The sequence below is a fragment of the Oncorhynchus kisutch genome, linkage group LG15 (genome assembly GCF_002021735.2).
Source record: "Oncorhynchus kisutch isolate 150728-3 linkage group LG15, Okis_V2, whole genome shotgun sequence".
In the NCBI taxonomy this organism is placed as follows: Eukaryota; Metazoa; Chordata; class Actinopteri; order Salmoniformes; family Salmonidae; genus Oncorhynchus; species Oncorhynchus kisutch.
Window position 1 is genome coordinate 71,149,906 of NC_034188.2, and position 19,406 is coordinate 71,169,311.

The following is a 19,406-nucleotide window of genomic DNA, read 5'->3' on the forward strand; positions in this document are numbered from 1 at the left end:
GTTAAAGACAACCCACACACGGTCCATTAGGATAAGCAGCGCTGCTCTCTTACAGCGTAATCCCATTTGCTACAGTAAATTGAAGCCCAATACAGATGAAATTGATCTGATTTGATAATGACTCCAGGACCTGTGATGTGGCTCTGACTCCAAGCTCTGAAAAGCCCTTTGAAAATCCACATATGAATTGCCACATAAGTAGAGAGGATGATTGGGGATGAGCGTAGAGAAAAATTTAACATTTAAGAGTTTGAGGCCAAACTGGTTACTTGTTATGTTATGTTTCACTTAATTCCATTCCAATTATTTATAGAAGGGAAAGAAGAGGAGAGGGCCTGAGGCAGTGTCTTTTTTCCACACCTGTGCCTGGAGGAGTCTGCGTGATGCATTTCTTAAACAACAGTTTTTATCTCCACTAATTTTACACTGCTGGACTGTATGTGAGGGACGTTTGAGTATCCTTGAGTATCAATCAAATCAATTAAATGTATTTATAAAGCCCTTTTTACATCAGTCGATGTCACAAAGTGCTATACAGAAACCCAGTCTAAAACCCCAAACAGCAAGCAATGCAGATGTAGAAGCACAGTGGCTAGGAATAACTCCCTGGAAAGGCAAGAACCTAGGAAGAAACCTAGAGAGGAACCAAGCTCTGAGGGCTGGCCAGTCCGCTTCTGGCTGTGGTAGGTGGAGATTATAAGAATACATGCCCATTTAGGCCAGATTGTTCTTCAAGATGTTCAAATATTCATAGATGACCAGCAGGGTCAAGTAATAATTACAGTTGTTGTAGAGGGTGCAACAGGTCATTACCTCAGGAGTAAATGTCAGTTGGCTTTTCATAGCCATGTACCCTTTCCAAAGACCTGAAGACTTGTGTTAGATACCCATGCCTAGTCGTGTGGCACACAGGGAACCTGCCTTCTACGCCAGTTAGTAACATTGGTGCCATGACCTAGATGGGTCTCTGTGAGATGGAGAAGGTCAAAGAGGGGGCTAGGGGTAACCGAGACCTGAAGACTTGCGTTAGCTCCCTTGGGGATCTGTGTTTCGGCTCTCGTTGGGAGAAGGAGACCAAGGCACAGCGTGGTAGGCGTACATCGTGTTTTTATTGATGACACCAAAAAACAAAATAACAACGACAAAACACGAAAGCGAACAATTCCGTCAGGCACAGACACTAAACAGAAACTAAAAGTGGGGAAAAGGGCTACCTAAGTAAGATCCCCAGTCAGAGACAACGATAGGCTCCTAACCAAACCTAACCAAACATAGAGAATAACAAGGATCTCTAAGGTCAGGGCGTGACAATGTGTCTACCTTGGTATCTGATGGCGATGCCGGTGGAGGTGCCTGCACCGTCAGTGGTGAGCTCTATGAAGAGGGATCTGGAGGTGCTCACCAGGCCCTCGTTGGGCAGATACTCCACCTCATATGAGTCATACAGCGGAGGAGAATCAATGTTGTTCCCATTTTTGATCAGAAGCCTGAAAGAGAGAAATGAAAACACATCAGTACCTGGTTGGATTTCTAAAACCTTGTAATATGCGTAGTGGGCACGTTCCTAATGAGATGGAGCAACAGGAAGGAATGTGATACAGTCGTACAGCATCGGGCTTGACTGTTCTGCATATAAGACCAATGATATATTTCAGTACAGCTGAGGAGCTAGCCTACTTACCTCATTAAAAGTCCATTTGTTATTGTCTCCAGACACAGCGGCTACCACTCATAACTGCACATTTTAGAATGGCCTTTCGGCACAAGGCCGACCTGTGTAATGATCATGCTGTTTAATCAGCTTCTTGATATGCCACACCTGTCAGGTGGATGGATTATCTTGGCAAAGAATAAATCCTCACTATTTTGGCACAAAATCTGAGTGAAATAAACTTTTTGTGCATAAATAACATTTCTGGGATCTTTTATTTCAGCTCATGAAACATGGGACCAACACTTTACATGTTGCGTTTATATTATTGTTCTGTATAGTTTCACAATGACAGTCAAAAAATAAAGTAAGAAGGGGATTCAAGTGAAATGTTTCCAATTATTTCAGTATTTCAGTATTTCTTTCTCTCTCTCTCTCTTTCTACCTTCCTCTTAAACTATTTTCTCAAAATTGGATTTCAATTCTGACACAGAGACACAGATGTTCCATTGAATCTCTACCTCAGATGATGAGACAATGCCTGGAAGTGTATCAGAGGAATGGACTGGTAATGACGTGTGTGACAACAGAACCATGAGCCTGCGGTGAGAATCAGGTCCAACTGTCACAGAGACAGCAGTAGGACTCTGATGGGCTGTTGACTGCATGTTGAATGACTAATGTACTCAAGTGAGCATTTAAACATGGATAGTGTACTGGAGTAGAACAATAAGGCCAGAACACTGTAGCAGACCTGGATCCAGATAGTACTTGCTTTCTTTTAAAGTTTTCTACTTTATTGAGTTGGCCTGGTGCAATATAAAAAATTGAATAGCTCTGTGAGTTTTTTTTATTTCATCTTTATTTAACCAGGTAAGCTAGTTGAGAACAAGTTCTCTTTTGCAACTGTGACCTGGCCAAGATAAAGTGTAGCAATTCGACACAAACAACAACACAGAGTTACACATGGAATGAACAAAACATACAGTCAAGAAAACAAAAAGTCTATATACAGTGAGTGCAAATGAGGTAAGCTAAGGAAATAAATAGGCCATGGTGGCGAAGTAATTACAATATAGCAATTAAACACTGGAATGGTAGATCGGCAGAAGATGAATGTGCCGGTAGAGATACTGGGGTGCAAAGGAGCTAAATAAATAAATAAATACCAGTATGGGGATGAGGTAGGTAGATAGATGGGCTGTTTACAGATGGGCTATGTACAGGTGCAATGATCTGTAAGCTGCTCTGACAGCTGGTGCTTAAAGCTAGTGAGGGAGATGTGAGTCTCCAGCTTCAGAGATTTTTGCAATTCGTTCCAGTCTTGGGCAGCAGAGAACTGGAAGGAAAGACGGCCAAAGGAGGAATTGGCTTTGGGGGTGACCAGTGAGATATACCTGCTGGAGCGCGTGCTACGAGTGGGTGCTGCTATGGTGACCAGTGAGCTGAGATAAGGTGTGGCTTTACCTAGCAGACACTTGTAGATGACCTGTAGCCAGTGGGTTTGGTGACGAGTATGAAGCGAGGGCCAACCAATGAGAGCGTACAGGTCGCAATGGTGGATAGTGTATGGGGCTTTGGTGACAAAACGGATGGCACTGTGATAGACTGCATCCAGTTTGTTGAGTAGAGTGTTGGAGGCTATTTTATAGATGACATCACCGAAGTCGAGGATCAGTAGGATGGTCAGTTTTACGAGGGTATGTTTGGCAGCATGAGTGAAGGATGCTTTGTTGCGATATAGGAAGCTGATTCTAGATATTATTTTGGATTGGAGATGCTTAATGTGAGTCTGGAAGGAGAGTTTACAGTCTAACCAGACACTCGGGTATTTGTAGTTGTCCACGTATTCTAAGTCAGAGCCGTCCAGAGTAGTGATGCTGGACGGGCGAGCAGGTCCGGGCAGCGATCGATTGAAAAGCATGCATTTAGTTTTACTTGCGTTTAAGAGCAGTTGGAGGCCACGGAAGGAGAGTTATATGCCATTGAAGCTCGTCTGGAGGTTAGTTAACACAGTGTCCAAGGAGGGGCCAGAAGTATACAGAATGGTGTCGTCGGCGTAGAGGTGGATCAGAGAATCACCAGCAGCAAGAGCAACATCATTGATGTATACAGAAAAGAGTCGGCCCGAGAATTGAACCCTGTGGCACACCCATAGAGACTGTCAGAGGTCCAGACAACAGGCCCTCCGATTTGACACACTGAACTCTATCAGAAAAGTAGTTGGTAAACAAGGCGAGGCAATCATTTAAGAAACCAAGGCTGTCGAGTCTTTCAATAAGACTGTTGTGATTGACAGAGTCGAAAGCCTTGGCCAGGTCGATGAACACGGCGGCACATTAATGTCTCTTATCGATGGCGGTTATGATGTCGTTTAGAACCTTGAGCGTGGCTGAGGTGCACCCATGACCAGCTCTGAAACCAGATTGCATAGCGGAGAAGGTATGGTGGGATTCGAAATGGTCAGTAATCTGTTTGTTAACTTGGCTTTCGAAGACCTTAGAAAGACAGGGTAGGATAGATATAGGTCTGTAGCAGTTTAGGTCTGTAGCAGGATGACCGCAGCAGCTTTCCAATAGTGAAACCTAATAGTGCACCTATTCATTCAAGTGTTTTTGACATTGTAGAATAATAGTGAAGACATCAAAACTATGAAATAACACATGGAATCATGTAGTAACCAAAAATATTTGGATACTACATGATATATATTTTATATTTGAGATTTTTCAAAGATTGTTGGGTCATTGTCCTGTTGAAAAACAAATGATAGTCCCACTAAGCGCAAGCCAGATGGGATGGCTTATCGCTGCAGAATTCTGTTGTAGCTATGCTGGTTAAGTGTGCATCGAAATTTAAATAAATCACAGACAGTGTTACCAGCAAAGCACTCCCACACCATCACACCTCCTCCTCTATGCTTCTCGTGGGAAAAACACATGCAGAGATCATCCGTTTACCTACTCTACGTCTCACAAAGACACGGCGTTTGGAACCAAAAACCGTAAATTAGGACTCATCAGACCGAAGGACAGATTTCCACCTGTCTAATGTCCATTGCTCGTGTTTCTTGGCCCAAGAAAGTCTCTCCTTGTTATTGGTGTCCTTTAGTGTTTTCTTTGCAGCAATTCGACCATGAAGGCCTAATTCACGCAATCTCCTCTGAACAGTTGATGCTATGATGTGTCTTTTACTTGAACTCCGTGAAGCATTTATTTGGGCTGCAATCTGAGGTGCAGTTAACTCTAATGAACTTATCCTCTGCAACAGTGGTATCTCTGAGTCTTCCTTTCCTCTGGCAGTCTTCAAGAGAGCCAGTTTAATCATGGCGCTTGACATGACAGACCTTCATGTCTTAAAGTAATGATAGACTGTCGTTTCTCTTTGGTTACTTGAGCTGTTCTTGCCATAATATGGACTTGGTCTTTTACCAAATAGGGCTATCTTGTGTATACCACCCCTACCTTGTCACAACACAACTGATTGGCTCAAACGCATTAAGGAAAGAAATTACACAAATTAAATTTGAACAAGGCACACCTGTTCATTGAAATGCATTCCAGGTGTCTACCTAATGAAGCTGGTTGAGAGAATGCCAAGAGTGTGAAAAGCTGTCATCAAGGCAAAGGGTGGCTACTTTGAAGAAGCCCAAATATATTTGGATGTGTTTAACACTTTTCTAGTTACTACATGATTCCATATGTGTTATTTCATAGTTTTGATGTCTTCACTATTATTCTACAATGTAGAAAATAGTAAAAATAAAGAAAAACTATAAAATGAGTAGGTGTGTCCATACCTTCGACTGGTATGTTTTATATATATATATATATATTCAATATATAGTTGAAGTCTGAAGTTTACATACACCTTTTCAACTCAGTTTTCACAATTCCTGACATTTAATTCTAGTAAAGATTCCCTGTCTTGGATCATTTAGGATCACCACTTTATTTTAATAAGAATGTGAAATCTCAGAATAATAGTAGAGAGAATTATTTATTTCATCTTTTATTTATTTCATCACATTCCCAGTGGGTCAGAAGTTTACATACACTCAATTACTATTTGATAGCATTGCCTTTAAATGTTTTAACTTGGGTCAAACAGTTCAGGTAGCCTTCCACAAGCCTCCCACAATAAGTTGGGTGAATTTTGGCCCATTCCTCCTGACAGAGCTGGTGTAACTAAGTCAGGTTTGTAGGACTCCTTGCTCGCACACGCTTTTTAAGTAGTTCTGCCCACACATTTTCTATGGGATTGAAGTCAGGGCTTTGTGATGGCCACTCCAATGCCTTGACTTTGTTGTCCTTAAGCCAATTTGCCACAACTTTGGAGGTATGCTTGGGATCATTGTCCATTTGGAAGACCCATTTGCGACCAAGCTTTAACTTCCTGACTGATGTCTTGAGATGTTGCTTCAATATATCCACGTAATTTTCCTCCTCATGATGCCATCTATTTTGTGAAGTGCACCAGTCCCTCCTGCAGCAAAGCAGCCCCACAACATGATGCTGCCACCCCCGTGCTTCAAGGATGGGATGGTGTTCTTCGGCTTGCAAGCCCTCCCCCTTTTTCCTCAAAACATAACGATGGCCAAACAGTTCTATTTTTGTTTCATCAGACCAGAGGACATTTCTCAAAAAAAGTGCGAGCTTTGTCCCCGTGTGCAGTTGCAAACCGTAGTCTGGCTTTTTTTATGCCGGTTTTGGAGCAGTGGCTTCTTCCTTAATGAATGGCCTTTCAGGTTATGTCGATATAGGACTCGTTTTTACTGTGGATATAGAAACTTTTGTACCTGTTTCCTCCAGCATCTTCACAAGGTCCTTTGCTGTTGTTCTGGGATTGACAAAACACGTCTCCTTCCTGGGAGGTGTGACGGCTGCGTGGTCCCATGGAGTTTATACTTCAAATCAAATCAAATCAAATCAAATTTTATTTGTCACATACACATGGTTAGCAGATGTTAATGCGAGTGTAGCGAAATGCTTGTGCTTCTAGTTCCGACAATGCAGTAATAACGAACAAGTAATCTAACTAACAATTCCAAAAAAACTACTGTCTTATACACAGTGTAAGGGGATAAGGAATATGTACATAAGGATATATGAATGAGTGATGGTACAAAGCAGCATAGGAAAGATACAGTAGATGATATCGAGTACAGTATAACATATGAGATGAGTATGTAAACAAAGTGGCATAGTTAAAGTGGCTAGTGATACATGTATTACATAAGGATGCAGTCGATGATATAGAGTACAGTATATACATATGCATATGAGATGAATAATGTAGGGTAAGTAACATTATATAAGGTAGCATTGTTTAAAGTGGCTAGTGATATATTTACATAATTTCCCATCAATTCCCATTATTAAAGTGGCTGGAGTTGAGTCAGTGTCATTGACAGTGTGTTGGCAGCAGCCACTCAATGTTAGTGGTGGCTGTTTAACAGTCTGATGGCCTTGAGATAGAAGCTGTTTTTCAGTCTCTCGGTCCCAGCTTTGATGCACCTGTACTGACCTCGCCTTCTGGATGACAGCGGGGTGAACAGGCAGTGGCTCGGGTGGTTGATGTCCTTGATGATCTTTATGGCCTTCCTGTAGCATCGGGTGGTGTAGGTGTCCTGGAGGGCAGGTAGTTTGCCCCCGGTGATGCGTTGTGCAGACCTCACTACCCTCTGGATAGCCTTACGGTTGAGGGCGGTGCAGTTGCCATACCAGGCGGTGATACACCCCGCCAGGATGCTCTCGATTGTGCATTTGTAGAAGTTTGTGAGTGCTTTTGGTGACAAGCCGAATTTCTTCAACCTCCTGAGGTTGAAGAGGCGCTGCTGCGCCTTCTTCACGATGCTGTCTGTGTGAGTGGACCAATTCAGTTTGTCTGTGATGTGTATGCCAAGGAACTTAAAACTTGCTACCCTCTCCACTACTGTTCCATCGATGTGGATAGGGGGGTGTTCCCTCTGCTGTTTCCTGAAGTCCACAATCATCTCCTTAGTTTTGTTGACGTTGAGTGTGAGGTTATTTTCCTGACACCACACTCCGAGGGCCCTCACCTCCTCCCTGTAGGCCGTCTCGTCGTTGTTGGTAATCAAGCCTACCACTGTTGTGTCGTCCGCAAACTTGATGATTGAGTTGGAGGCGTGCGTGGCCACGCAGTCGTGGGTAAACAGGGAGTACAGGAGAGGGCTCAGAACGCACCCTTGTGGGGCCCCAGTGTTGAGGATCAGAGGGGTGGAGATGTTGTTGCCTACCCTCACCACCTGGGGGCGGCCCGTCAGGAAGTCCAGTACCCAGTTGCACAGGGCGGGGTCGAGACCCAGGGTCTCGAGCTTGATGACGAGCTTGGAGGGTACTATGGTGTTGAATGCCGAGCTGTAGTCGATGAACAGCATTCTCACATAGGTATTCCTCTTGTCCAGATGGGTTAGGGCAGTGTGCAGTGTGGTTGAGATTGCATCGTCTGTGGACCTATTTGGGCGGTAAGCAAATTGGAGTGGGTCTAGGGTGTCAGGTAGGGTGGAGGTGATATGGTCCTTGACTAGTCTCTCAAAGCACTTCATGATGACGGATGTGAGTGCTACGGGGCGGTAGTCGTTTAGCTCAGTTACCTTAGCTTTCTTGGGAACAGGAACAATGGTGGCCCTCTTGAAGCATGTGGGAACAGCAGACTGGTATAGGGATTGATTGAATATGTCCGTAAACACACCGGCCAGCTGGTCTGCGCATGCTCTGAGGGCGCGGCTGGGGATGCCGTCTGGGCCTGCAGCCTTGCGAGGGTTAACACGTTTAAATGTCTTACTCACCTCGGCTGCAGTGAAGGAGAGACCGCATGTTTTCGTTGCAGGCCGTGTCAGTGGCACAGTATTGTCCTCAAAGCGGGCAAAAAAGTTATTTAGTCTGCCTGGGAGCAAGACATCCTGGTCCGTGACTGGGCTGGATTTCTTCCTGTAGTCCGTGATTGACTGTAGACCCTGCCACATGCCTCTTGTGTCTGAGCCGTTGAATTGAGATTCTACTTTGTCTCTGTACTGGCGCTTAGCTTGTTTGATAGCCTTGCGGAGGGAATAGCTGCACTGTTTGTATTCGGTCATATTACCAGACACCTTGCCCTGATTAAAAGCAGTGGTTCGCGCTTTCAGTTTCACACGAATGCTGCCATCAATCCACGGTTTCTGGTTAGGGAATGTTTTAATCGTTGCTATGGGAACGACATCTTCAACGCACGTTCTAATGAACTCGCACACCGAATCAGCGTATTCGTCAATGTTGTTATCTGACGCAATACGAAACATCTCCCAGTCCACGTGATGGAAGCAGTCTTGGAGTGTGGAGTCAGCTTGGTCGGACCAGCGTTGGACAGACCTCAGCGTGGGAGCCTCTTGTTTTAGTTTCTGTCTGTAGGCAGGGATCAACAAAATGGAGTCGTGGTCAGCTTTTCCGAAAGGGGGGCGGGGCAGGGCCTTATATGCGTCGCGGAAGTTAGAGTAACAATGATCCAAGGTCTTTCCACCCCTGGTTGTGCAATCGATATGCTGATAAAATTTAGGGAGTCTTGTTTTCAGATTAGCCTTGTTAAAATCCCCAGCTACAATGAATGCAGCCTCCGGATAAATTGTTTCCAGTTTGCAGAGAGTTAAATAAAGTTCGTTCAGAGCCATCGATGTGTCTGCTTGGGGGGGGATATATACGGCTGTGATTATAATCGAAGAGAATTCTCTTGGCAGATAATGCGGTCTACATTTGATTGTGAGGAATTCTAAATCAGGTGAACAGAAGGATTTGAGTTCCTGTATGTTTCTTTCATCACACCATGTCACGTTGGCCATAAGGCATACGCCCCCACCCCTCTTCTTACCAGAAAGATGTTTGTTTCTGTCGGCGCGATGCGTGGAGAAACCCGTTGGCTGCACCACTTCGGATAGCGTCTCTCCGGTGAGCCACGTTTCCGTGAAGCAAAGAACATTACAGTCTCTGATGTCCCTCTGGAATGCTACCCTTGCTCGGATTTCATCAACCTTGTTGTCAAGAGACTGGACATTGGCAAGAAGAATGCTAGGGAGTGGTGCACGGTGTGCCCGTCTCCGGAGTCTGACCAGAAGACCGCCTCGTTTCCCTCTCTTTCGGAGTCGTTTTTTTGGGTCGCTGCATAGGATCCGCTCCGTTGTACTGTTTGTAAGGCAGAACACAGGATCCGCGTCGCGAAAAACATATTCTTGGTCGTACTGATGGTGAGTTGACGCTGATCTTATATTCAGTAGTTCTTCTCGACTGTATGTAATGAAACCTAAGATGACCTGGGGTACTAATGTAAGAAATAACACGTAAAAAAACAAAAAACTGCATAGTTTCCTAGGAACGCGAAGCGAGGCGGCCATCTCTGTCGGATACTTGCGTACTATTGTTTGTACAGATTTTTTAAATGTAATTTAATTTCACCTTTATTTATCCAGGTAGGCTAGTTGAGAACAAGTTTACAGTCTAGCCAGACACCTAGGTATTTGTAGTTGTCCACATATTCTAAGTCAGAACCGTCCAGAGTAGTGATGCTAGTCGGGCGGGCGGGTGCGGGCAGCGATCAGTTGAAAAGCATGAATTTAGTTTTACTGGCGTTTAAGAACAGTTGGAGGCTACGGAAGGAGTGTTGTATAGCAATGAAGGTCGTTTCGAGGTTTGTTAACACAGTGTCAAAAGGGCCAGATGTATACAGAATGGTGTCGTCCTAGTCGAGGTTGATAAGGGAATCACCCGCAGCAAGAGCGAATTCGTTGATATATACAGAGAAAAGAGTCGGCTCGAGAATTGAACCCTGTGGTACCCCCATAGAGACTGCCAGAGGTCCGGACAACAAGCCCTACGATTTGACACACTGAACTCTATCTGAGAAGTAGTTGGTGAACCAGGCGAGGCAGTCAATTGAGAAACCAAGGCTGTTGAGTCTGCCGATAAGACTACGGTGATTGACAGAGTCAAAAGCCTTGGCCAGGTCGATGAATACAGCTGCACAGTAATGTCTCTTATCGATGGCGGTTATGATATCGTTAAGGACCTTGAGCGTGGCTGAGGTGCAGTCTAGCCAGACACCTAGGTATTTGTAGTTATCCACGTATTCTAAGACAGAGCCGTCCAGAGTAGTGATGATGCTGGATGGGCGGGCAGGTGCGGGCAAAGATCGTTTGAATAGCATGCATTTAGTTTTATTTGCGTTTAAGAGCAGTTGGAGGCCACGGAAGGAGAGTTGTATGGCATTGAAGCTCGTCCGGAGGTTAGTTAACACAGTGTCCAAAGAAGGGCCAGAGGTATACAAAATGGTGTCGTCTTTAAAAATATATATATATTTCACCTTTATTTAACCAGGTAGGCTAGTTGAGAACAAGTTCTCATTTGCAACTGCGACCTGGCCAAGATAAAGCATAGCAGTGTGAACAGACAACACAGAGTTACACATGGAGTAAACAATTAACAAGTCAATAACACAGTAGGGGGAAAAAAAGTCTATATACATTGTGTGCAGAAGGCATGAGGAGGTAGGCGAATAATTACAATTTTGCAGATTAACACTGGAGTGATAAATTATCAGATGGTCATGTACAGGTAGAGATACTGGTGTGCAAAAGAGCAGAAAAGTAAATAAACAGTATGGGGATGAGGTAGGTCAAATTGGGTGGGCTATTTACCGATAGACTATGTACAACTGCAGCGATCGGTTAGCTGCTCAGATAGCAGATGTTTTGAAGTTGGTGAGGGAGATAAAAGTCTCCAACTTCAGCGATTTTTGCAATTCGTTCCAGTCACAGGCAGCAAAGAACTGGAACGAAAGGCGGTCAAATGAGGGGTTGGCTATGGAACGTGGTACCTTCAGGAGTTTGGGAATTGGTCCCAAGGATGAATCAGACTTGTCTACAATTTTTTTCTCTGAGGTCTTGGCTGATTTATTTATATTTTCCCATGGTGTCAAGCAAAGAGGCACTGAGTTTGAAGGTCGGCCTTGAAATACATCCACAGGTACACCTCCAATTGACTTAAATTATGTTAATTTGCCTATCCTTTGTTTGTTTTTAGTCCCATCCTTTAGCGGAGCTGGACACACTTAATCAAACCTCAAAATACTTGGAACAAAATGAATACTATTTGAACCCAGGTCTGACTGAACACTGTAGTGAATTGAACCCCATGACCAACATCCCACCTGTCATCGTCTTCTGCCAGGGCCACCTTCTCAAAGTGGACATGCACTCGCTGTCCCTCTGGGGCCTCCAGAAGCCAATGGCACGTCAGGTTGTTGCTGTAGTTGCCAGGGAAACCGGGCGACACAATGCGGCTGACCGTGGCATTCCGGACAATGCCACCACAGGCAGCTGGGATGCCCATGAAGTAGGAATGGGAGGAGAGAAGGAAGATGAGATAGATGAGAGAAGAAAAATGGGATGAGAGGAGAGAAGAAGGGTGGGATGGGAGGAGAGAAGGGTGGGATGGGAGGAGAGGAGAGGAGAGGAGAGGAGAGGAGAGGAGAGGAGAGGAGAGGAGAGGAGAGGAGAGGAGAGGAGAGGAGAGGAGAGGAGAGGAGAGGAGAGGAGAGGAGAGGAGAGGAGAGGAGAGGAGAGGAGAGGAGAGGAGAGGAGAGGAGAGGAGAGGAGAGGAGAGGATGGGTGGGTGGGTGGGTGGAGAGGAGAGAATGATGGGATGGGAAGAGAGGACAGAAGAGAAGATGCGTGGGATGGGAGGAGAGGACAGAAGAGAAGAAGGGTGGGATGAGAGGAGAGGAAAGGAGAATGGTGGGATGGGAGGAGGAGGGAGAGAGAGACATATTTTAGTCTGGGAGAAACATTTGCTTAAATCTCAGTCAAACAGAATGTGTCACAACAGAGAATACTGTACCTTGGTAAACCATGACTAGAGACACATCCGGAGAACACAATGAGTCGAGGTGGTGAGTAAGAGCAAGATTTGAGCTTGTGTAAATAAATAAAAGAGAGAGTGGGTCTGGTATTGGTAACAGTGTATCACAACAGACGAGGTGAAGGTAAGCTAGGTAGAAACAAGGCTTATTTAAAGCAGAGCAGCAGCCTCAGCCTTAACCTACTCTGTGGCACTCTGCCCTGCCATCAGTAATCATACCCTGGCAGACACCGTGCTGTAGGCTCTGGGACCACTGTCTGGCACGCAGGCACACCCACACACACACACACACACACTGTATGAATGGTAGGAGAGAGAATCCTTATAGTCTCTCCACACATTTTCTAAACTATGCCTTGACGATGCCCAACGCAAGGAGGGAGCCTCCCTGCTCTCCATTCAGTGTTAAAACAATGTAGAGACCCATTGTTCCAACCCAGGACTAAAACATTCACTCACTATTCATCACTGGTGCTCATCTGAGCACCAAAATGAGATCTGCTTCTAAATGGTCCTCCACCCGGGATTGAACCCTGTCTGAATCTGTGCTTGTTATGCAAGACGAATACAAGCAGAATCAAGAGGTGAACTTCTTGGAAGAGAAAATATGACGCAGTCCTTGGTTCGGCTGAGAACAACAACAAAAACGTGTCTTGTTTTGTTTAGTGCTTCACTTCTTAGAGGCGAGGAAAAGGGCTGAAAAGGGCTGGCTGTTTAACATTCACCACCCCAGTGCAACAGACACTGCAGCTCACAATAATTAAACCCCAATGAACTTTTGAGCAACACCAAGCTGAGTGAGTGTGAGATCATTCAAGTGGTCTCACTGCTCCAGCGAGGACAACGTGTTCATGTGGTTACACGTCTCACTTGTTGCAGAGGGAAGAACTGTGTTGATGCTCTGGTAGGAATAGTTACAGGACAAATCACATGTGAATTTGTTTTTGAAAGGCTATGTGATAAGGATTGAGAAGAGAAAAGTGTTTGTGTCTATTAATATGTTCAATAACTGTGGAGAAAGTATGTGTGCATAGCAAGGTCTACTGGTCCCATTGTGGTATTTGGGGGTGAGAGGTGTGTAGCTAGCTGCCCCCAGCCCTCACCGTGGCACTGCGGCTCCGTGCCGCTCCAGTAGGGGGTGCTGGCGTTGAGGCAGGTCAGTGTGTTGGTTCCCTGCAGCTGGTACCCAGTCAGACAGTAAAAGTAGGCCTCTCCACCAGAGTGGAGGCTGCTCACAGACACATCCCCACAGACCGGCCGCTGGGGAAAGGTACAGCTCAACACAAAGGCTGTGGGACAAGAGAGAGGGAGGGGGGAGAGGGTGGAGAAGAGAGAGAGAGAGAGTGAAGGAGGGGAGGAGAAGAGAGAGACAGGGAGGGGGAGAGGGAGGATGAGAGAGAGAGAGAATGAGAGTTGGACACAAACTGCGACTAACAGCTGACTCAAAATAAAAGTGTAAGTACAGAAAACACTTTCTTGTTCATCATAAAGACTTTTAGAGGGAGGGGAACCAAACCTAAGGTATATTTAGAGAGAGGTGTGAGGATGAACACTGACAGGTCATAGACCCTATCCTACCAGAGTACATGTCCATAGGACCTGTGTTATTCCAGAGGATAACCTTAGTGTCTCAGCATGATGGATTGGTCTGGTCATATTTTATTTTATTTGATTATTTTCACCTTTATTTAACCAGGTAGGCAAGTTGAGAACAAGTTCTCATTTACAACTGCGCCCTGGCCAAGATAAAGGACAGTAGATGAGTGTGCAAAGTAGAAATACCAGGGTGCAAAGGAGCAAAGTAAATAAATAAATACAGCAGGGGAAGAGGTAGTTGTTTGGGCTATTTATAGATGGGCTATGTACAGGTGCAGTGATCTGTGAGCTGCTCTGACAGATGGTGCTTAAAGCTAGTGAGGGAGATAAGTGTTTCCAGTAGTTCATTCCAGTCAGTGACAAAATGGATGGAACTGTGATAGACTGCATCCCAGTTTGTTGAGTAGGGGGTTGGAGGCTATTTTGTAAATGACATCGCCAAAGTCGAGCATCGGTAAGATGGTCAGTTTTACGAGGGTATGTTTGGCAGCATGAGTGAAGGAGGCTTTGTTGCGAAATAGGAAGGCAATTCTAGATTTAACTTTGGATTGGAGATGTTTTATGTGAGTCTGGAAGGAGAGTTTACAGTCTAACCAGACACCAAGTTATTTGTAGTTGTCCACATATTCTAAGTCAGAACCATCCAGAGTAGTGATGCTGGATGGGCGGGAAAGGTGCAGGTAGCGATCGGTTGAAGAGCATACATTTAGTTTTACTTGTATTTAAGAGCAGTTGGAGGCCACGGAAGGAGAGTTGTATGGCATTGAAGCTCATCTGGAGGGTTGTTAACACAGTGTCCAAAGAAGTGCCAGAAGTATACAGAATGGTGTCGTCTGCGTAGAGGTGGATCAGAGACTCACCAGCAGCAAGAGCGACATCATTGATGTATACAGAGAAGAGAGTCGGCCCAAGAATTGATTGCATGAAACCAATGCTTTTACGGTTACAGAAGTCATCAAATACATCATATGCCTAATGGAGGCCATAAAACAGGCCTATCTGCCCTCCCCTCTGCCTCTTCATACAGGTACATTCATGACATACTACACACACACATACAGTATGGCTTCCTAATGCTTATCATGCTCAACAGAATGCATTGCTTGGCTGAATACCCACTGAGGGACCTAGATCAATAACGGTACTGTTTTTTCAATCTGTGAACATGTAATAGGGACCAGGAGTACTGTCCTGTCTGTATACCAAGAATGACCCACAAGTGGATCTTTAACAAACAACTGTTAGTGTTTTTCCCCTCATCCCCAGCTATTTACAGAGATATGTGTGGACTTCGTTCCAGGCTGTGTGTCTGACTGTAATTGTTGCAGCTTCATTGTTAGCCTGTTGGAAGGCAGTGCAGCACTCCACCATTGATTCTGTCTCAAGGAGACGTTGCCTCTCCTCAGTAGAGAAAATATTACAGCAGTGGAGGCTGGTCGGAGGAGCTAGAAGAGGACAGGCTCATGCCACCAGCTTTCACTGATGTACAGTGCTTAAATAGGGTGATAAATCATATCCATTGACCTGGCTCTGCCCTGTCAACCACACACACACTCAGCAAGATGTTTGCTTCGCTCTGTGATTCCTCAAGCACACATAGAGATAAGAGAACTAGCAGGCATCTGACTGTGTTTCCTATTAGAGCAGTATTCAGACTAGTATTTATCTAGTCACCAGTGATGACTTCCGAAACCATCTTCTATCATCATTCACCCAGCTAGGTGTTATGAGCGTCAGTCTCAGCAGTAAATATCAAGGCTTACCGGGCTCTCATCTACTATGTGAACTTCAGTTTTAAATACAAGATAGAAGTGTCATCACAGCAGCGTTATTATGGTCTTTTCTCAAAGACAAATAGCTTTGCAACTGCAAAATTGTTATTTTTATGTCTCTTTTTCCTGTCTCAAAATACAATATGAAATAATTTTCTTACTTTAACCAAAGCGAGATAGCTTTTAACTTAACCAACTCTTATGTTGTTGTCCAACCCCAAATACTTCCTCCTAGAAATTAAAACCCTGTGGTGTTGTGGTGAGCTGGGTACAGGATTTCTCTAGGGAAATTTCTCTGTCTGACATGTTTCTGTGTCCAAGGGGGAGGTGTGTCACCCAACAACCAGGAGATAAGTGTTTTCACGAAGTGGAGAGATGTTGATATAGCTAGTGGTTTTAGCAGGTGACACTAATAAGCCAATAAAAAGGTACATTTTTATAATTTAGCAAACGCTCTTATCTAGAGCGACTTATAGGAGCAATTATGGTTAACTGCCTTGCTCAAGGGCACATTGACAGATGTTTTTCACCTGGTCGGCTCTGGGATTAGAACCAGCAACCTTTCAGTTTCTGGCCTAACGCTCTTAACCGCTGGGCTACCTGCCATAGAGGAGGTGATGCCTGTAACAGGGTACCCATAGAGCAGATGATGCCTGTAACAGGGTACCATAGAGGAGATGCTGCCTGTAACAGGGTACCCATAGAGGAGATGACTCCTGTAACAGGGTACACATAGAGGAGATGACTCCTGTAACAGGGTACCCATAGAGGAGATGACTCCTGTAACAGGGTACACATAGAGGAGATGATGCCTGTAACAGGGTACCATAGAGGAGATGCTGCCTGTAACAGGGTACACATAGAGGAGATGACTCCTGTAACAGGGTACACATAGAGGAGATGACTCCTGTAACAGGGTACCATAGAGGAGATGCTGCCTGTAACAGGGCACCATAGAAGAGATGACTCCTGTAACAGGGTACACATAGAGGAGATGATGCCTGTAACAGGGTACCATAGAGGAGATGACTCCTGTAACAGGGTACCATAGAGGAGGTGATGCCTGTAACAGGGTACCCATAGAAGAGATGATGCCTGTAACAGGGCACCATAGAGGAGATGACTCCTGTAACAGGGTACCATAGAGGAGGTGATGCCTGTAACAGGGTACCATAGAGGAGATGCTGCCTGTAACAGGGCACCATAGAGGAGATGACTCCTGTAACAGGGTACACATAGAGGAGATGATGCCTGTAGCAGGGTACCATAGAGGAGATGCTGCCTGTAACAGGGTACCCATAGAGGAGATGACTCCCGTAACAGGGTACACATAGAGGAGGTGATGCCTGTAACAGGGTACCATAGAGGAGATGCTGCCTGTAACAGGGTACCCATAGAGGAGATGACTCCTGTAACAGGGTACACATAGAGGAGATGATGCCTGTAACAGGGTACCATAGAGGAGGTGATGCCTGTAACAGGGTACCCATAGAGGAGATGATGCCTGTGACAGGGTACCATAGAGGAGATGCTGCCTGTAACAGGGTACCCATAGAGGAGATGATGCCTGTAACAGGGTACCATAGAGGAGATGATGCCTGTAACAGGGTACCCATAGAGGAGATGATGCCTGTAACAGGGTACACATAGAGGAGATGATACCTGTAACAGGGTACCATAGAGGAGATGCTGCCTGTAACAGGGTACCCATAGAAGAGATGATGCCTGTAACAGGGTACCATAGAGGAGATGCTGCCTGTAACAGGGTACCATAGAGGAGGTGATGCCTGTAACATGGCACCATAGAGGAGATGCTGCCTGTAACAGGGCACCATATAGGAGATGCTGCCTGTAACAGGGTACACATAGAGGAGATGATGCCTGTAACAGGGTACCATAGAGGAGATGATGCCTGTAACAGGGTACCATAGAGGAGGTGATGCCTGTAACAGGGTACCCATAGAGGAGATGATGCCTGTAACAGGGTACCATAGAGGAGATGCTGCCTGTAACATGGTACCCATAGAGGAGATGATGACACATACTGTACAGTTCAGTTTAAGTCACACTGCGTTTCACAGGAGCTCCTCTGAGTGTAAAACTTGGGTCCAGGTCTATCGTCTTGGGCCTTACTGGCTGGGTCTTCCCACACTTAAAAACCAATGGCGAGAAAAGGCCAGAAAGAGTGGGCCATGCAGACATAGAGAAGAGGCCTGCTGCTGGCTGCTGTCTAATCTTTCTAGTGCATGCGATTTGAAAGTTAAAGTGCTCCTCGGAGTCAATGAGCATGGCCCAGTCCCCTCTGCTATCCATTTTATTTATGGTTTATTGCAGGCTGCGGCGGGCGTATCAGCGCAGCGGGTTCTGGCTCAGGGGCGAAGGCATGGGGGTGTTGTTATAGCATTATCACCCCGCCGTTTCTGTTTCAATTAGACTAATAAAGAGGGTGCACTGGAGGCTGGACTAATGTGGAGCTGATCCTCCAGGTACTAAATCACACTGGAAGCCAGCCTCCTCCTCTTCACTGTCTACACAGTCTTCCCCTCCTACTGTGTTATAGAGGCCATAAAATTAGATGGGTTCAGACTGGTAACGATGCTGTTGGAACAACTGGCTTGGGAGATTAGCTGACGGCTAAGTAGCACTAGCTGATTCAATGGCCATGTTTATATTCTGAGAGGCCCTCCACTCCCCCTGGAGAGATATGATAGAGTGCACACTGGGCTGTAGAGCTCAGTCCACATTTAGGACACCACACAGGGACAGAGGAACCAAATCTAGCCAAAATACGTCACCATGTTTTTACCAAAATTGTGACTTTACAGTGTTGTCTGTAAAACTTTGTCACTACGAGAGCTTTGGACTATAAGGTTCTATCTGCAAAAATATGATTCTGACATAATTGGATTTAAAGTTCTGAACTCATTGGTTTGAATGGTGTCAGAAATGTTTATCTTGTATTCTTTTGAACTTAACAACATGAATTGGTGTATTTAGAGTACTATATACTATACCTTGAACAGAACAAGGGTATGTCATTAACTCAGTTTTGATTAAAAAAAATGCAGATAGAACCTTATAGTCCCAGGCTTGTACAAGCCAGAACAGCTAATAGTGCAGGCACCTAGCTCCTGTTTCTGTAGCGCGAGGCAGCATGTACTGCTGTACAGGATGCTAGTCTATCACAGGGCCTTACCCCCAATCAACAGTATCTCCTTAATGCTGAGTGCCAAAGTCAAGATGCATCAGGTCCCATTATTTTACAGTCTTTGGTATGACTCAGCCAGGTTCTGAACTCACGACCTTCCAATGCCAGGGCAGACACTCTAACTACAAGGCTAGTGAATTAGTAAGCTAGTGACTAGGTAAAGACATTACCAACCTTCTCACAACCTAGTTGTAATGAAGTGTTAGCAGAATTCTCAGGCTAGTTTTCTCTCCTCAGGTTCCTGCTCTGCCAGAACTTAAACATGTTCCCAATCC

General features: G+C 45.2%; 1 protein-coding gene across 2 annotated transcripts in view; it reads right to left on the reverse strand.

Annotated features, from left to right (window-relative positions):
- LOC109906099 (seizure protein 6-like) overlaps window positions 1–19,406 on the reverse strand; it is a 168,109-nt gene that overhangs the window by 12,950 nt on the left and 135,753 nt on the right. For both annotated transcript variants that reach the window (XM_020503757.2, XM_031791025.1), the window contains exons 5-7: window positions 13,659–13,844; window positions 11,846–12,014; window positions 1,321–1,487 (exon numbers count right to left, since the gene is read on the reverse strand). In XM_020503757.2, coding sequence (XP_020359346.2) covers window positions 1,321–1,487; window positions 11,846–12,014; window positions 13,659–13,844 — 522 coding nt within the window. The remainder of the gene's footprint in view (window positions 1–1,320; window positions 1,488–11,845; window positions 12,015–13,658; window positions 13,845–19,406) is intronic.